Genomic DNA, 20380 nt, shown 5'->3' with positions numbered 1-20380 from the left:
CTTAGGGAATGTCATAGACTATGTTTTGAAGGGAAACTTTAACCCCACGCTTTACACTTACTCTCCAAAAAACCTGCCTCCATTAAAGTCAATGGAGCTGTGAGTGTTAGCTTATTAATAGCAGCTGTAGTTGGTTGCTATGGGAACAAAATAAATTGTTAGTATAAGAAGATTATGTGTGAGGTAATAAGATATCAGTGGGGATACAGATAGAGACAGACAGGAAAAGAGACAGAGAAAGAGAGACAGACAGTCAAAGACACAGACAGAGATAGACAGGGAAAGAAACATGCAGACAGGGAAAGAGACAGAGAGAGACAGACAGTCAAAGAGACAGAGACAGACAGACACAGACAGACAGGGAAAGAGACAGGCAGACTGGGAAAGACACAGAGAGACAGACAGACAAGGAAAGAGACAGACAAAGAGACAGAGAGACAGACAGAGACAGACAGGGAAAAAGACAGAGAAAGAGATCAAGACAGGGAAAGAGACAAAGACAGGGAAAGAGACAGAGACAAGGAAAAAGACAGGTAAAGAGACAGAGAAAAGGAAAAAGAAGGGGAAAGAGACAGATGGGGAAAGAGACAGATGGGGAAAGGGACAGACACCGAGATAGAGAGACTGACAGAGACTGGAACAGACAGGGACAGACAGGGGCAGACCGGGACAGAGACAGACACAGACATACAGTCATAATTAAATAAATATATTGCTAAGGGTGCCATTGACATGAATTTCCCACCAGATATTGGTAGCAACCCATCCAATCCACACAGGCAAAGAAGTGAAGAAATGAAACTATAGATGTCCATAAATTAAGGTAAATTATGTGCAATAATGAGAAATGGCACAGGAAAAACGTATTGAACAAGCTTATTTAATACTTCGTACATAAGCCTTTGTTGGTGATGAAGATTCAAAATGCCTAATGTATGGAGAAACTAGTCGCATGCATTGCTCAGGTGTGATTTTGGCCAATGAAGCTGACGCACCCCAGGGGTTTGGGGTACTCGGTCCCGGGCAGTCTATTTACTGGGACAGTTCACTGGGTGGCCGTTTCCCGATTCCGTGACCCTGGGGGCTGCTTAAAAGGGGAATTTGTACAAGGGAAAAATAATAAAATAAAAATAGTTTTTCGTGACACCACTTGCGATATGCGGCTATATAGGGAAAGCCACCGCTGCAAAGTCTCTCACTGCTTGGGCTGGTGGTATTGGGCAGCTTAGGTATAATGGCTCTCCGCAAGTAGAGCTAGGCCCCAGGGGAGGATGATGGTGGTTGTAGTATATGGGTGCAGACGTGTAGGAAGAACTCGCACAACACAGGTGCTGCAGGTTAAAATGTGCTTTACTCACTGGTTTGGAGTTGCTGCCACCCGGTTTGTGCTGGTCTTTACCAATCCGGTATTCGCTTTGTTCCAGTGCCGATGTAGTGAACTGGTGAGCTTTACCTCCATGCACCCTGTAGTAGTAGTCGGTGGGTCCCCGTGGCTTGGAGCATTTTTTGGGGTCCCCTCCTGTTGTCTCCGTCTTGGCCAGTACGGCAGGCAACTTGGACATCTCTTGGGTTGGACCTCTGTCCCCGTTCCCAGGTTCCTTCTCTGCTGCTGTTCTCCAGACACTAACGTTGGTGAGGTCCTTGATGGTCACCTCACTGGGCAGATTATTATCAGGCGAGCCTAAAGGATCCTCCTGAACTAGGGAACTGTACTCCATCGGTACTCGGTCCAGTGAGTACTTCACCGTACTCTCCCTGGCAACCGTACTTCTTTTTACTCAGTAGGTCACTGCACATTTTACCGTCAGCACGTCAACTTCTGACTAACTGTGTGTCTTTTTACTAACTAACTAGATGTCCTTTGTCCATCCACTTCACTGACTAGCCCCTCCTCTTCCCAGGTTTCTGACTAGTGGATTGGATGTGTCCCAGCCTATAGGTGACCACCCGTCAGGTGCATCTCTAGCCTGTTACTCAGTCTGGGGAAAAAGAGCTGGGTTTTGTGTGTGTCTTGTGGTGTTTACCAGCACTGGTCTTCCAGGAATCCATGGTTGGATGCAGTACCCTATGGCACCTGACAGTCAGGGGCGCCACACTTCCACACAAACCCTCAAATCCTGAAAGTTCTGTGGGCTCCTTCTATGAACTCTGAGCTTTAGTTCCTTCCATAAATTTTCTACTTGCTTCAGGTTAGGTGATCGGCTCAGCCATTCTAGCAGCTGTATTTTCTTTCTCTGAACCCAATTGAGAGTTTCCTTGGCTGTGTGTTGGTGTCTTGCTGAAATTTCCACATTCGATTCATCTTCATCATCCTGGTAGATGGCAGAAGATTTTTATCAAGACTGTCTTGGGGCATTTGTCTATTCATCTTTCCTTCAATTATATGAAGTTTGTCAGTGCTGTATGCTGAAAAACAGCCGCACACAATGATATCAATGATATCCCCACCTCCAAACTTCACTGTAGGTATGGTGTTTTTAGGGTGATAGGTAGCGCCTTTTGGCCCCCAAGCATGGTGTGTATTATGGCATCCAGAGAGTTCAATTTGATCTCATCTTACCTGACTATATTCTCCCAGTATTTCACAGACTTGACTAAATGTTGTTGAGAAAACTTTAAATGCATTTGAACATGCTTTTGCTCAGCAATGGATTCTTGCAGGATGAGCATGCATACAGGCCATGGAGATTGAATACATTGCTTATTGGTTTTATTTTTTTTAAACAATTGTACTTGCTGATTCCAGGTCTTTCTGTAGCTCACCACAGGTGGTCCTCTTGGACAACTCTTCTGAATTATTTTCACTCCTGTCTGAAATCTTGCAAAGAGTACCTGGTAGTTGCTGGTTTATGGTGAAATGGTGCTCTTTCTACTTACAGGTTATAACCCCAATAGTGATCACTGGGACTTTCAGTAGTTTAGAAATTCTTCTGTAACCAATGCCATTAGTATATTTTGCAACAAAAAGGTTGCAAAGGACTTGAGACAGCTCACTTGTTTTACCCATCATGAGATGTTTCTTGTGTGGCATCTTGGTAATGAGACACCTTTTATAGGCCATCAACTCAACCAGCTGATATTATGTTTCACTAAGTGGCAGAATTGCTTCATAATTACTGATAGGTGTCAGCTGGAGTTTTGCCTTTGTATGTAAGGTATCTGAGTCTGAGCTTTACAGGATTGCTAAGATGACAGGGATGGGGGCCTTTGGCCTATGGGAGTCAGTAATGTTAATTTAAATGCTGTTGGATAAGTTTTACAATGGCATCTAAATGGTTAACAGCAGTGATTGTAGTTCAGCTCAAGCTTCTCCTGTTAGAGACATATTTCGAGGGAGCTCAGCTCTTGAGCTCGTTTTACACATATAGACCCCAGCGCAGGACATACAGATACCCCAATATGAGCAGAGGCATTAAAAATAACTGGATCTGTCATCAATATAAAATCGATGGTTGTCCGACACTCTATACCCCCACCGCTCAGATGAAAATAACTGCAGCAAGAGTTTGATGTAAAGATTGTATGGAGCTGGAACGTCACAAATGCCTAACACTGTCTAGTGGGCATTCTGCGGTACTGCAGATCAGCTTCCATTTATTTTGATATCTGATTTGGTAATCTCATGTACAATGGTAGGCACAACACAGAAAAAAAGTGGAAAATTATTTTGGCACCCCAGCAAAGCTATGCTAATACTCTTACCAAGGACAATCCAACAATTCCTCAAAATAACAATATACTGTAAGTCTCTACTATTTGTGACTAATTTATGTTTCATTTATTTTTTAAAATATTTTTGCCAATTTTTTTTCACATCATGTTATTTAATAAAAAACAAAATTAGTGTTTTACAATTTTCATACTGGCCCATATTTTACACTCCTACCCGTTTGAGAAAGAGTTTACACATCCAACAGCAAATCCCTCAATGAAAGGAATTTTCTAGAAATTGTGACATTTGAGACTAAAGGGGGCTTTACATGCTACGACATCGCTAATGCGAACTCGTTGGGGTCACGGAATTGGTGACGCATATCCGACCGCATTAGCGATGCCGTTGTGTGTGACACAGATGAGCGATTTTGCATCGTTGCAAAAACGTGCAAAATCGCTCATCGGTGACATGGGGGTCCATTCTCAAAAATAGTTACTGCAGCAGTAACGAGGTTGTTCCTCGTTCCTGCGGCAGCACACATCGCTCCGTGTGACACCGCAGGAACGAGGAAGCTCTCCTTACCTGCCTTCCGGCCGCTATGCGGAAGGAAGGAGGTGGGCGGGATGTTACGTTCCGCTCAGCTCCGCCCCTCCGCTGCTATTGGGCGGCCGCTCAGTGACGTCGCTGTGACGCCGCACGGACCGCTTCCTTAAAAAGGAGGCAGTTCGCCGGTCACAGCGACGTCGCCGGGCAGGTAAGTATGTGTGACGGGTCTGGGCGATGTTGTGCGGCACGGGCAGCGATTTGCCAGTGTCGCGCAACAGATGGGGGCGGATACCCACACTAGCGATATCGGGATCGATATCGCAGTGTGTAAAGCACGCTTTAGTTATAAAGAGCTACATCTTTTCCTCCTTTCACTATACAAAGTGCCCATGAGCACATTGTTTATCCCCGCTCCCCCTTACCATCTTACTATTTGATTCCATATGTACAGAAATTACCCAATAATCCCCTTTTTATTCTAATCAAAATATATATTATCAGCTCACCAAGCTTGCTGCAAACCTATAGTAATCCTGTGGAGGATGATCAGCGCACGGATGGTCAGAAGTCACCAAGTAGAAATAGAATGTAAATCTAGCGCAATCACAAATTTTAAAAAAGTTATCTTCTTTATTGTTGGTTTTCCATAAAATCCAAGCAGGTACATGCAGCATAAAAGTATAGATGTGCCCAGGTCAGAGCGACGCGTTTCAACAAACTGTCTTAACCCCTTAACGACCGCGGGCCGTAAAATTACGTCCTAAATGACATAATCTTACTGCCCGCGGTCCTCCGGCGGCAGCATGCCGCGATCGGCACACATCTCAGCTGATTTTCACAGCTGAGATGTGTGCCTGCTAGGCACGAGCAGAATCGTTATCTGCTCGTGCCGATTAACCCCTTATATGGCGCTGTCAATACATGACAGCGCCATTATAAGCGCGATCGCGGTAAAGTTTTACTTACCGCCGAAACCGGAAGTCACGTGACGCGATCACGTGACTCCCGATAGTTGTCATGGTAGCACAGGGTCATGTGATGACTCCTGTACTACACATGAATTGGTTTCACTTTCGCTGTGCCCGGGGCACAGCAAAAGAGAAAGACAGCGTATCTGCTGTTTACAGCCTTCCAGCTGTGATCAGCAGATACTGCAGAGCGATCGGAATGCTGATCGCAATAGCCCCCTAGGGGGACTAGTAAAATAAAAAAAAGTAAAAAAATAAGTTTTAAAAAATTAAAAAAAAACAAAAAAACCTAAAAGTTCAAATCACCCCCCATTCGCCCCATTGAAAATTAAAGGGTTAAAAAAATAAAAAATATACACACATTTGGTATCGCCGCGTTCAGAAACGCCCGATCTATCAAAATATAAAATCAATTAATCTGATCAGTAAACGGCGTAGCGGCAAAAAAATTCCAAACGCCAAAACGACTTTTTTTGTCGCCACAACTTTTGCGCAAAATGCAATAAGAGGCGATCAAAACGTAGCATCTGCGCAAAAATGGTACCGTTAAAAACGTCAGCTCGAGACGCAAAAAATAAGCCGTCATTGAGCCTAAGATCCCGAAAAATGAGAACGCTACGGGTCACGGAATATGGCGGAAAACGTGCGCCACAAACTTCCGATTTTTTTTAACCCTTTATATAAAAGTAAACCTATACATGTTTGGTGTCTACGAACTCGCACTGACCTGAGGCATCACACCCACACATCAGTTTTACCATATAGTGAACACAGTGAATAAAATATCTCAAAAACCATAGTGCTATCGCACTTTTTTTGCAATTTTTCAGCATTTGGAATTTTTTTGCCATTTTCTAGTACACAATATGGTAAAACTGATGGTTTCATTTAAAAGTACAGCTCGTTCCGCAAAAAATGAGCCCTCACATGACCATATTGACTGAAAAATAAAAAAGTTACGTCTCTCAGAAAAAGAATGGCGAAAAAAAAAACGGAAAGCGAAAAATCGGCCGGTCGTGAAAGGGTTAATCATGGTCTGAACCAAGACTGACCAAATCCTTCCTTAAGAAGGCAATCCACTCAAAGTTAATTGCTCACCTGTGAGGTTAACTATAAGGGGGTTGATACAAAGAGGTATACATACATAATTAAAAACACATATACAAATATATAGAATACCATATTTAAACATTGTGAATAATATTAGGAATCATGGTAATTATATCCCAGGTAGAGGGAGATGACACCTTATCAATTTTATAAATATAGACATCATAATTCATTTTTTATTTTCCAATTTTCTAGATGTCAAATTTCATCACAAAAGGTTCCATAGTGAAGAGTAGTCCAGAAATTAGTTTAATAAGATAGATCAATAATGCAAAATCAAATCCTGTCTACTGTTTAAGCCATGGGGATATCTACTTTCCAGGGTGAAGATCCAGAAGGTTTCTCGGTTGAGAAGTTTCCTTCTGTGATCTCCACCCCGCAGCGGTTTTATTACCTTTTCTATCCCCATGACTTCCATGCTATTTAAATTGCCTCCATGTATATCGCTGAAATGCTTTGAAACCGCAGATGCGGCTAATGCATTCGGATTCCCAGCATCTAAAATATGTCTCCTGATTCTCACCTTGAAAGGGCCACTTGTACATCCTATATATTGAGTAACACACAAAGTACAAACTATTGAATACACTACATACTCTGTGTTACAATTAATATAGTTTTTAATCGAATATTCTTTTTTATTGTGGCTTGAAGTAAAGTTTTTATCATTTTTAACAGATCTACAAGTTTTGCATCGGTTCGCACCGCATTTATAAAAGCCATCCGCATTCAACCAAGTTTTCTTTAACCTGTTAGTACCCTCTCCCAAGTACAGACTTGGTGAAAGCAGATTAGCCAATGTAGGCGCTTTTTTTGCAATGCAGTGTGCACCGTTGCTTAAAATTCTTTTCAGTTTCAGGTCCTCATTTAGAACTGGTAAATATTTCTTTATTATTTCAGCGATTTTATTATATTGCAGGCTATAGTTAGTGGTAAAAACTAAATTTCTATTATTAATATTCTTACTTTTATTTTTATTTTCATTTTTATCAGCAAACAGGAGTCTATTACGATCAGTTTCCCCCATTATAGATTTCGCTCTATTTAGAGACCAAGCTGGATAACCCCTATATGACAATCTTTCACATGTCATTTTTTCATGTTTTTTTATAATCCTCAATGTCCGTACAATTACGTTTAATGCGAGTAAGTTCACCTACTGGGATGTTTTTTATGGTGTGTGGCATATGGCAGGAGGAGGCTTTTAGAATGGAGTTTGTCGCAGTGGATTTCCTAAATGGTGTAATATTAACTTTATCATTTTTTATTTTCAAGGATATATCCAAAAAATTAATATCCCTAGGATTTGAATATGATGTAAATTTGAGATTAAAATCATTATTGTTAATATAACATATGAAATCTGCAATCTCAGCATCTGAGCCTACCCAGACGATCAAAAGGTCGTCCAGGTATCTCCCATACCATAATAGATTTTTACAAAAAGGATTTTCTTCATTATAAAGCATATCTTCCTCCTAATGATTTTAATCTCAAATTTACATCATATTCAAATCCTAGGGATATTAATTTTTTGGATATATCCTTGAAAATAAAAAATGATAAAGTTAATATTACACCATTTAGGAAATCCACTGCGACAAATTCCATTCTAAAAGCCTCCTCCTGCCATATGCCACACACCATAAAAAACATCCCAGTAGGTGAACTTACTCGCATTAAACGTAATTGTACGGACATTGAGGATTATAAAAAAACATGAAAAAATGACATGTGAAAGATTGTTAGAGGGGTTATCCAGCTTGGTCTCTAAATAGAGCAAAATCTATAATGGGGGAAACTGATTGTAATAGACTCCTGTTTGCTGATAAAAATAAAAATAAAAGTAAGAATATTAATAATAGAAATTTAGTTTTTACCACTAACTATAGCCTGCAATATAATAAAATCGCTGAAATAATAAAGAAATATTTACCAGTTCTAAATGAGGACCTGAAACTGAAAAGAATTTTAAGTAACGGTGCACACTGCATTGCAAAAAAAGCGCCTACATTGGCTAATCTGCTTTCACCAAGTCTGTACTTGGGAGAGGGTACTAACAGGTTAAAGAAAACTTGGTTGAATGCGGATGGCTTTTATAAATGCGGTGCGAACCGATGCAAAACTTGTAGATCTGTTAAAAATGATAAAAACTTTACTTCAAGCCACAATAAAAAAGAATATTCGATTAAAAACTATATTAATTGTAACACAGAGTATGTAGTGTATTCAATAGTTTGTACTTTGTGTGTTACTCAATATATAGGATGTACAAGTGGCCCTTTAAAGGTGAGAATCAGGAGACATATTTTAGATGCTGGGAATCCGAATGCATTAGCCGCATCTGCGGTTTCAAAGCATTTCAGCGATATACATGGAGGCAATTTAAATAGCATGGAAGTCATGGGGATAGAAAATGTAACAAAACCGCTGCGGGGTGGAGATCACAGAAGGAAACTTCTCAACCGAGAAACCTTCTGGATCTTCACCCTGGAAAGTAGATATCCCCATGGCTTAAACAGTAGACAGGATTTGATTTTGCATTATTGATCTATCTTATTAAACTAATTTCTGGACTACTCTTCACTATGGAACCTTTTGTGATGAAATTTGACATCTAGAAAATTGGAAAATAAAAAATGAATTATGATGTCTATATTTATAAAATTGATAAGGTGTCATCTCCCTCTACCTGGGATATAATTACCATGATTCCTAATATTATTCACAATGTTTAAATATGGTATTCTATATATTTGTATATGTGTTTTTAATTATGTATGTATACCTCTTTGTATCAACCCCCTTATAGTTAACCTCACAGGTGAGCAATTAACTTTGAGTGGATTGCCTTCTTAAGGAAGGATTTGGTCAGTCTTGGTTCAGACCATGATTAAGACAGTTTGTTGAAACGCGTCGCTCTGACCTGGGCACATCTATACTTTTATGCTGCATGTACCTGCTTGGATTTTATGGAAAACCAACAATAAAGAAGATAACTTTTTTAAAATTTATGTGATTGCGCTGGATTTACATTCTTTTTATTCTAATGGTACATTTTATGGATTTTATTCTTCAGCAGTGGAAAAGAATGATGAGTTTATGGGTCTAAAGGGGTTAAAAAGAGGAGCTATGAAGGGGGTCTTTGTGACCTATGGATGTCTAGGAGTAATTTAAAGTGTAGTAATGGGTTTAGAAGATAAGTGGCTTCTAAGTGATGGGTTAATAGTAATAGTGTTATGCCCTGGCCTATCAGGTCGTCACAGGGTATTGTGCAATCTGCCCTTCTGTGCAATATCCATCTCCTCCTTGGTTAAGGGTCACTAACCAATGGTGTTGCCAAAACCAGCTAATCAAAATCCTAGGAACACTCTGCACCACACCCACCAGACACACCAGTGGACGGCCTGAGTGGAATAGGGTCGCCCACTTGGGGGGTTGGTTAAGGGGGGGTCAGGAGTGTCAGGAGAGAACAGAAGTAGCTCCCGAGGAGAGAGGAGGTCAGGAGCTGGGCTCCGTGGAAGTACTAGGTAGCAGACGTTGGTCTGGGCCTGGTAGGAGCTGGACCCCCGGTCGCAGGGGATCGTGACAAGGGGCACGGCATTGTCGTGGAGGACAGCCGGCGGCCTTGTACCATCACTGGGCTGGGGCCAGGGTACGACGGGGTACGTGGACCCTAGGTCAGGGAGTAGCTTCAGGCAACCTGAGAATTCACCCGACGAGAATGGAACCTTCAAGATCCGCTCTCCACCCGCTCCAAAATTGGGGTACTAGCGCAACGAGGAGGATAGGACTTTCCACTAAAACGGTCCAGGAAATGCCAAGCGTGAACCCTGAGAGCAAGCTCCCTCAGTTAGCCACACTGGGGAGCGGGACCCGATTTAGTTTCAAGCTATAGGGGCCAACTAAGAGAACAAGGTGCCAAGGAAAAGGTCACAGATCAACACGCAACACCAGCAGAAACGGGACCCAAATGAGCTCCCCTCAGCGGCAGCGGTGTCCAGAACTTTGGTTTACTAAGTTGTCGGTGTCAGCGTTATTGGACTGAGTGAGTACGCAAGTGACCCTTACCTCCCCAACGGCACATCCCTGTCACCATCACCAAGTCTCTGGGCATCCCCCCTACCCATGGAGGGGTTAAACACCAGTCTGCCCACTTCTTCGCCACTGGGTACTTCCCCAACTGCCGCGGTGGTACTCCACCTTACCACACACCACAGGTGGCATCACAATCCCCTGTAAATACCCCCCCCCTTTATCTGGGTGGCTGCACGACCCCTGGGTCCGGACACTCCTTGAGCCACTGGAGGGAAATGCAGAGAGCGGCAGCGGTGGTGCAGACTCGTGAGAACAAAACCCCACGCGAGGAGCGGGTAAGCGGTCACCCAGTCCCAGTTGATTTGACTAATCCGGCTGATGCGGCTGTGGGATCCGGGCCGCCCCCTCCCACGGCAAGCACTCGTCCGCCGTCACCTCCGCCCCCTGCCATGGTTGATCCTGAGACGCTGCCTGCAACACCGGCAGCGGATTCCGCAACCCCTGAAAGAGATGACCAGTCCGCGGCTTCTGACCAGATTGACCCGGTTACCGTGGACTCAGAACCAGAGGAGGTGGAAGAAGGCGATTCAGGTTCCAGTACCCCAGAAGCTGCATGGGTGCCACGTTTTGGAGGAAACGGCCGTAGGATGATACTGTCGTCACAGGCACTGATGGCATTGGAGATCATGGAGATGGAAGCAGAGTCCACTTTGGATGAGGAGATCTCAGTTGATACCAAGGAAGTAGTGCCTATTCGCCGTCGATGTGGTTTACCAGGACACTTTGCAAGAGTGTGTCCAGGAGGTGCCCAATGCTAAAGGGACCGGAACCTGCAAGTTTTAAAGTTTTATATGGACTGTCACCTTTGTTGAACGTTCTCCAGTGTTCAAATGGAGGAGGCTGTCGGGGACCGGCTGAAGGGTTCCTGATGGAAGGTGACAGGAAAGTTATGCTACAAATAGACTGTGCTCTCCTTGTTGAACCTTATTCCACCCTTTGATCCAGGGAAAAGGTCATCAGGGCCTTGGACGGGGCAGTGCTGGTAGATAGCACCAGGAGGCCCCGGTGGGGGTCGGCGCAATGGGCAACGGCTACCAGGTTGCTCAGGACTGTTACAGAATCGTCTATTGCAACACCCAGGACCTTAACCTGGTCACGGACCCGTGGATAGGTATTCTGAGAGTAGGTTTGTTTGGGTGGCGGGTTAATGGGATCCGGGACATTGGGACTGGACTTTTGCAGGAAGGGGCTGCAACGGAGCAGGTTGAGCCTCCGCTGCTACTGAAACCGGTATTGTTCCATCGTTGGAAAGATGAACTCGTAAAGTTTTAGTAATGTTTAAGTGCCAGCCTGCCAAATGAGGGACGTATTGTTTCAATAAAAATATTTTCCTTTTTTCTATTTTTCACAGTTTGAAAAAAAAAAAACAACAAAAAACCTCTGATGTCCTGTAGCTCGGGGACGAGCTACGTTTAACCAAGGGGGAATGTGATGCCCAGGTTGTCACTGGGTATTGTGCAATCTGCCCTTCTGTGCAATATCCACCTCCTTGGTTAAGGGTCCCTAACCAATGGTGTTGCCAAAACCAGCTAATCAAAATCCTTAGAACACTCTGCACCACACCCACCAGACACACCAGTGGACAGCCTGAGTGGAATAGGGTCGCCCACTTGGGGGGTTGGTTAAGGGGGAGTCAGAAGTTTCAGGAGAGAACAGAAGTAGCTCCGATGAAAGGGGAGGTCAGGAGCTGGGCTCCGTGGAAGTACTAGGTAGCAGACGTTGGTCTGGGCCTGGTAGGAGCTGGACCCCAGGTCATAGGGGATCGTGACAAGGGGCACGGCCTTGTCGTGGAGGACAGCCAGCGGCCTTGTACCATCACCGGGCTGGGGCCAGGGTACGACGGGGTACGTGGACCTTAAGTCAGGGAGTAACTTCAGGCAACCTGACACTTCACCCGACGAGAACGGAGTTTTCAAGATCCGCTCTCCACCCGCTCCAAAATTGGGGTACTAGCGCAACGTGGGGGATAGGACTTTCCACTAAAATGGTCCAGGAAATCCCAAGCGTGAACCCTGAGAGCAAGCTCCCTCAGTTAGCCATACTGGGGAGTGGGACCCAATTAGTTTCAAGCTATATGGGCCAACGAAGAAGAGAACAAGGTGCCAAGGGAAAGGTCACAGATCAACAGGCAACACCAGCAGAAACGGGACCCAAACGTGCTCCCCCTCAGTGGCAGCGGTGTCCAGAACTTTGGTTTACTAAGTTGTCAGTGTCAGCGTTATTGGACTGATCGAGTACGCAAGTGACCCCTACCTCCCCAACGGCACATCCCTGTCACCATCACCAAGTCCCGGGGCATACCCCTACCCGTGGAGGGGTTAAACAGCTGGCTGCCCCCTCCATCGCCACCGGGCACTCCCTCAACTGCAGCGGTGGTACTCCGCCTTAGCACACACCATGGGTGGCGTTACAATCCCCTGTAAATACTCCCCCTTTATCTGGGTGACCGCACAACCCCCAGGTCCGGACGCCCCTCGAGCCACCGCAGGTCCCGATCCGAGCAGCCCGGCTGCTGACGTGGGGGGGCGGTGCAATAGGAGAGTAAAGATAGTGCTGGAGGGCAATGTGAGGGGCACTGGGTGTGAGCCAGGTATTGGTGTTGAAAAGAGATTGAACTAGAATAATATAAATGGAAGGCAGGTGAAGGAGAGCGGTGAGAGGGAATGAAGGAGAGCGGTGAGAGGGAATGAAGGAGAGCGGTGAGAGGGAATGAAGGAGAGCGGTGAGAGGGAATGAAGGAGAGCGGTGAGAGGGAATGAAGGAGAGCCGTGACAGGGCCTGAAGGAGAGCGGTGACAGGGCCTGAAGGAGAGCGGTGACAGGGCCTGAAGGAGAGCGGTGACAGGGCCTGAAGGAGAGCGGTGACGGGGCCTGAAGGAGAGCGGTGACGGGGCCTGAAGAAGAGCGGTGACGGGGCCTGAAGAAGAGCGGTGACGGGGCCTGAAGAAGAGCGGTGACGGGGCCTGAAGAAGAGCGGTGACGGGGCCTGAAGAAGAGCGGTGACGGGGCCTGAAGAAGAGCGGTGACGGGGCCTGAAGAAGAGCGGTGACAGGGCCTGAAGAAGAGCGGTGACAGGGCCTGAAGAAGAGCGGTGACAGGGCCTGAAAGAGAGCGGTGACAGGGCCTGAAGAAGAGCGGTGACAGGGCCTGAAAGAGAGCGGTGACAGGGCCTGAAAGAGAGCGGTGACAGGGCCTGAAAGAGAGTGGTGACAGGGCCTGAAAGAGAGCGGTGACAGGGCCTGAAAGAGAGCGGTGACAGGGCCTGAAAGAGAGCGGTGACAGGGCCTGAAAGAGAGCGGTGACAGGGCCTGAAAGAGAGCGGTGACAGGGCATGAAAGAGAGCGGTGACAGGGCATGAAAGAGAGCGGTGACAGGGCATGAAAGAGCGGTGACAGGGCATGAAAGAGAGCGGTGACAGGGCATGAAAGAGAGCAGTACTGCAGTGCGCTTGTTCCGGTGGTCTCTGACCTTTTCTTGCGCCTGTGCAGTATAGTGCATTGCTCTGCGTTCAGTCTGACAGATCAAAGTGTGCTTGCACAGGAGTAAAATGGAGGCCTCTCTGTGAATGACACAGCATGTGTCATGCACACTGGGCTGGTCAGGAGGACGGCAATCCCACAAGATGGAGGAGGCGCCGGACCGAGAGCAGTGACACCCATTGGTTCGGACTGACCCTAGGTGAGTATATAAAGCTGTTTATTACGTTGTACAGAGCGCACTGCGCTCTTATATACAGTATTATGGAATGCTGTATGTAAGGGCTCACTGGTGGTGGCTGCAGCTCATAAGGGAAAAACCTGGTAACAGGCTCCCTATAATTGTTGGGTCTGTACTGAAATACCTCACACAGCTCGTTGGTAAGAATGATACTGTTTCTTGAAGGGAAGACTAATTTGCTAATATGACCCCTTATATGCTATTTCCTAAATCGTCATATTGCAAAAGTCATAATAAATACAAGGTAACAAGGCTACTTCTTGCAGACGTCACTTACCGACTCATTCCTGTCCTTTATCATGGCTAGAAAAGAGTTAACTTTGTAGCATTCATCTCGGGCTTCATCCCAGGTTCTCGTTTCCTCAGAGAGATAATAACATGAAGAACCGATGGTACGCCACCCAACGGGGCACATTGTGCACATCTTACCTATGAATGAGAGAGAAAATGAGACAGAAGTAAAAGCAGCTTTCAGATTGTGATATCTAGTTGTGAACAATGATGTACCAACCATGGAGGCACTAATATAGGGTACATGGCTAAAAGGGGCACTGAACTATGGCAAACATGTTATACTGGGGGAGCTCTAGACTCCTCCTACATTTAGACCATGGACCCCAATACGCATGGTCCATATAACATGAAGAGTAGTAGATTAGAAGCTAGGCTTTCCTTCACTCAGGGAAACATGGAAACTTCCTTAAGGCTGCTTTACACGCAGTGACATCGCTAGCCTGTGGCGCACAATATCGCTAGGACCCGTCACCCATACTTACCTTTATAACGACGTCGCTGTGGCCGGCGAACAGCCTCTTTTCTAAGGGGGGCGGTTCATGCGGCGTCACAGCGACGTCACACGGCAGGCGTCCAATAGAAGTGGAGGGGCGGAGAGCAGCTGCATGAAAGTCACGTCCACCTCGTTGCCGGAGGACGCAGGTACGGTGTTGTTCGTCGTTCCTGGGGTGTCACACGTAGCGATGTGTGTTGTCTCAGGAATGACGAACAACCTGCATCCTGCACCAGCAACGATTTTTTGAAAATGAGCGACGTGTCAATGATCAACGATTAGGTGAGTATTTTTGATCGTTAACACTCGCTCATAGATTTCACACGCAACGATGTCGCTAACGACGCTGGATGTGCTTCACGAATTCCGTGACCCCGACGACATATCGTTAGCGATATCGTTGCGTGTAAAGCCCCCTTTAGTCTACTAAGTGCTCTGGACAAGGCAGAGATGCTTATTGACTTCCAAGAGAAGAACCCTCTAGATATCTCCTTACCTATCGATTCACTGAGGTCTGCCACTTTTGTCTTCAGGTTGTCCAGCTCCTCTACACCCGGCTTCTGGGAAGCTGTAGGTATGAATTTCATACACATAAAAAAAAAAATCAATACCAAATTTGTTTTCATCCCATAATGATATGTATCCATATACTGTGAATTCTTGTAGGTCACATACAATTATTCTGGAAAGAGGTGAGATAGAAGATAGAATAGAGCGGTATCTAGGTTTCCCTTCTCTATTTGTTGAGTTACCTTGATCATTTCTTGTCTTCAGTTGTTTAGCGATAGATGAATCTGCAGAAACAATAAAATGGTTTGATCAAGATCATTTAACACAACCGGATAAAACAATGTTCTTAAAGTGGTTATCCACTACTAGGACAAGCTCTTCTGACTCCACATGCTTCCCCCAGGTAAAATAATAAAAAAGCCTATATTCACCTCCCATACCAGCCCCATTCCAGTGGTGCCCATGACTGTGACGTGATGCGAGCCCTGATTCTAATCAGTGTCATCTTCCTTCTCCCCAGCAAAATGAGTGCAGTGGCTAGGAGACCCTAGGCTATCCCTAACCTCCAGATTACTCCTGAAGGTGGAGATGCCAGAGTCCTGTGCCTTACTGTTCTCTTGACCAGAGCTAATTTGTTACTACCCCCCAGGAAAGACAGGTGTGACGGCCTGGACTATTCGGGTCGTCACAGGGTTCTGCACAATCTGCCCTCCCCGTGCAGGACTCAAACCCCCCATGGTTCTGGATCTCTATCCTGCAGTACTGCCTCCAAAAGCATTCACAAATCCTAGATACATCTTGCACTACACCTGTCAGGCACACCAGTGGGCTGCATAAGCAGTAATAGGGCCACCCACCTAGGGGTCAGGCAGAGAGGTGGGAGGTGTCGAGTTCAGTTGGAGGAATGTGATGCCCTGGACTATTCGGGTCGTCACAGGGTACTGCACAAACTGCCATCCCCGTGCAGTATTCAACCCCCATGGTTCTGGGACCCTAACCTGCAGTACTGCCTCCACCAGCATTCACAAATCCTAGATAACACTTTGCACCACATCTGTCAGGCACACCAGTGGGCTGCTTAAGCAGGAATAGGGCCACCCACCTAGGGGTCAGGCAGGGAGGTGGGAGGTGTTGAGTCAGTGAAGTGGAAACCCTCGAGCTGTGAGGAGCTCTGAGGAAGCTGGGAGTTGGAGCCCCCAGGGGAGAAGCAGACTAGGTTGCAGACGGTGGTCTGGACCTAGAGGAGTCTGACCCCCGGTCGCAGAGGATTGAGGCCAGGTGCCTGAAACCCATCAAGGAGGACGGTCAGCAGCCTGGTCCTATCACTGGTCTGGGACCGAAGGCACGTCGGGGCACACAGACCCTAGGTCGGAGACAAGCTTCAGGCGACCCGGTAATTAACCTGCGGAGGACAGGGCCTTTATGGACTGTTCCCATGAAGCTCAGAGATCGCGGGCACTAGTGCAACGAGGGGGATAGGGCTTTCTTAACCAGCGGCCCACTGAAATTCCAAGCGTGAGCTCCTGAGAGCAGGCTCCCTCACTTAGCCACAGTGGAGCGAAGCCCGGAAAGCTCCAAACTACCGGGCCACAACGGACATTCTAAATTTGTGCCAGGAGGCAGGTCACGGACCACCAGGCAGTGCTGCAGGGGACGGGACCCGGACGAGCTCCCCCAAGAGGGCAGTGGTACCCAGAGACTTGATTTACCCAGTTGTCAGCGTCTGCTTCATTGCTGAGTGAGTACCCAGTTAACCCCTGCAACCAGCAAGCCTGCGCTCCCCCCTGCATCCCACAGCACCATCCAGAGTCCCGGGGCCTCCCCCTACCCATGGAGGGCAATGACACCTGGCTGCCCCTTTCTATCATCCTGGGTACTCCCAAGGGCAGCGGCGGTACTCCCAATTACCGCACACCATGGGTGGTGTCACGAACTAACCATATCTCCCCTGTACATACCCCCATTCAATTTGAGTGTAGCCCCTAGCCCCCGGGTCCAGAGACCCTCGAGCCACGAGTAATCACCACCCCCGGATCCAAGCGGTTCGATCTGCTGCAGGAGTGGCACACAGGGGCGGGAGTGTGATGGAAACACAGATTAAGACAGACAGGGGAAACCCAAAACTCAGACACACCGCAAACTCACAAGAATAAACAGTAAGAGACAAAAGAGAAAAGCACGAGCAGGAAGGCAGCAACAAAAAAGACAACAAGGCTTAACTCCACAATTGCTCACAGGAATAAACAGTAAGAGACTAGGGAGAAAAAGCAAGAGCACTCTCCCAACACTTCTTATACTTACTGAATGCGCATACAATGATTAGCAGGATTATACTGATCAGAAATATTATGGCAAGGAGAGTTATTCTGAATACTAGAGACCTCTTCCTCCCAAAACAGGACTGAACTAGAAAAATAAATATGCTTGTGTTATTAATAACATTTATTACAAGTTACTCCTGTAATGACGGCAGCATAGGTTACAAGAATCCACACTAAACTAACTAGGTTTACACATTGCCACCAGAGATCACATCAGGGGCAGCCGCGGGCTTATCATTTATACAATCTGTGTGACCATACAGGGGACCAATAAGTAAAGCGGCCCATTTCTACCTCCAACGTAGGTGTACTTTTGCATTTTTAGGAGCTCTTGGGCTGCAATGGACCCATATATGTTCTTGCACAGGGGCCCTTTTCTGTCTGTGGATCACAAGCCTGTAATGAAATATAAGGGAATACAAGATCTGAATCTGATTTTCCTGGATTTTCATTCCCCTTAGACAACCACAATTACTAGGCTTTAGTGATGAGCGAGCATGCTTGTTACTACTCGGTACTCGCACGAGTATCACTGTACTCGGGCTACTCGGCGGGTACCGAGTAATTTTGCAATACTCGTGCTTTACTCGTGGTCTTCATCCCTGCATGTTGGCGCTCTTTTGAGAGCCAGCCCTCATGCAGGGATTGGCTGGCAGACCACTGCAATGCCACAGCCCTGTTAGTTGTGGAATTGCAGTGATTGGCCGGCCTGCACAGCGTGACCGAGCCTTTATACCGGCCGGCGCGCTGTGCTCTGTACACAGCCATCTCATATTCCCTGCTTTCCACGCCCACAGGCGCCTATGATTGGTTGCAGTGAGACACGCCCCCACGCTGAGTGACTGGTGTCACACTGCACCCAATCACAGCAGCCGGTGGGCGGGTCTATACTGTGCAGTAAAATAAATAAATAAATAATTTAAAAAAACGGCGTGCGGTCCCCCCAATTTTAATACCAGCCAGATAAAGCCATACAGCTGAAGGCTGGTATTCTCAGGATGGGGAGCTCCACGTTATGGGGAGCCCCCCACCCTAACAATATCAGTCAGCAGCTGCCCAGAATTGCTGCATACATTATATGCGACAGTTCTGGGGCTGTACCCGGCTCTTCCCGATTTACCCTAGTGCGTTGGCAAATCGGGGTAATAAGGAGTTAATGGCAGCCCATAGCTGCCACTAAATCCTAGATTAATCATGTCAGGCGTCTCCCCGAGATTCCTTCCATGATTAATCTGTAAATTACAGTTAAAAAACACACACACCCGAAAAATCCTTTATTAGAAATAAAAAACACTAACAAAGTCCCTCATTACCAATTTATTAACCCCGACAAACCCTCCATGTCCGGCGTACTCCACGGACTCCGGCGTCGCGTCCAGCTCTGCTGCATGGAAGTGACAGGAGCTGCAGAAGACACCGCCGCTCCGGTCACCTCCACGCAGCTAATGAAGGGAATAGCGCGATCAGCTGCTGTCAGTCAGGTAACTCCCGGCCACCGCTGGATCCAGCGGTGGCCGCGATTAACCTCAGTAACAGCAGCTGATCGCTATACTCACCTCAGTTGGTGCATGGAGCTGACTGGAGCGGCAGTGAGTAGCGCGATCAGCTGAGCTGTCACTGAGGTTACCCGCGGCCACCGCTGCATCCACCGCTGGATCCAGGTAACCTCAGTGACAGCTCAGCTGATCGCTATACTCATCTCATTAGCTGCGTGGAGGTGACCGGAGCGGCGGTGTATTCTGCAGCTCCTGTCACTTCCATGCAGCAGAGCTGGACGCGACGCTGGAGGACTGTGGAGTACGCCGGACATGGAGGGTTTGTCGGGGTTAATAAATTGGTAATGAGGGACTTTGTTAGTGTTTTTTATTTCTAATAAAGGATTTTTCGGGTGTGTGTGTTTTTTAACTGTAATTTACAGATTAATCATGGAAGGAATCTCGGGGAGACACCTGACATGATTAATCTAGGATTTAGTGGCAGCTATGGGCTGCCATTAACTCCTTATTACCCCGATTTGCCAACGCACCAGGGTAAATCGGGAAGAGCCGGGTACAGCCCCAGAACTGTTGCATCTAATGTATGCGGCAATTCTGGGCGGCTGCTGACTGATATTGTTAGGGTGGGGGGCTCCCCATAACGTGGAGCTCCCCATCCTGAGAATACCAGCCTTCAGCCGTATGGCTTTATCTGGCTGGTATTAAAATTGGGGGGACCGCACGCCGTTTTTTTTAATTATTTAATTATTTATTTCACTGCACAGTATAGACCCGCCCACCGGCTGCTGTGATTGGGTGCAGTGAGACACCTGTCACTCAATGTGGGAGCGTGTCTCACTGCAACCAATCATAGGCGCCGAAAAGCAGGAAAGCAGAGAATACGAGATTGATTAATGAGCGGCCGGCTTTTTCAAAAGAGGAAAAGCCACCGGAGTTTAGCGAACAGCTGTGCAGCGCCGCGGCAGTGATCGGGGAACGGTAAGTAAGAGAGAGGGGGGAGAATGACCGACATACTGTGAGAGGGACAGATAAGACAGAGAGAGACAGACAGAGCGAGACCGACCGACGGGAGATAGAATGAAAAAAAAAATGACCGACATCGCTAGTAAAAAGCACAAAACGTGCGTTTTGGACATCGGAGTGCCACACAAGGTTTTCATGTAAAATCTTTCA

At 46.7% G+C, this 20380-nt stretch overlaps 1 protein-coding gene across 1 annotated transcript in view; it reads right to left on the bottom strand.

Moving 5' to 3' along the window:
* Window positions 1–20380, bottom strand: part of LOC142302710 (CD209 antigen-like protein 2) — a 33739-nt gene that overhangs the window by 10181 nt on the left and 3178 nt on the right. The window contains exons 3-6 of the mRNA XM_075343827.1: window positions 17692–17796; window positions 15633–15674; window positions 15377–15448; window positions 14371–14522 (exon numbers count right to left, since the gene is read on the bottom strand). Coding sequence (XP_075199942.1) covers window positions 14371–14522; window positions 15377–15448; window positions 15633–15674; window positions 17692–17796 — 371 coding nt within the window. The remainder of the gene's footprint in view (window positions 1–14370; window positions 14523–15376; window positions 15449–15632; window positions 15675–17691; window positions 17797–20380) is intronic.

Source organism: Anomaloglossus baeobatrachus, chromosome 4 (genome assembly GCF_048569485.1).
Source record: "Anomaloglossus baeobatrachus isolate aAnoBae1 chromosome 4, aAnoBae1.hap1, whole genome shotgun sequence".
Lineage (NCBI taxonomy): Eukaryota > Metazoa > Chordata > Amphibia > Anura > Aromobatidae > Anomaloglossus > Anomaloglossus baeobatrachus.
The sequence above is the reverse complement of the archived record's forward strand: the minus strand, read 5'-3'. Positions and strand labels throughout refer to the sequence as shown.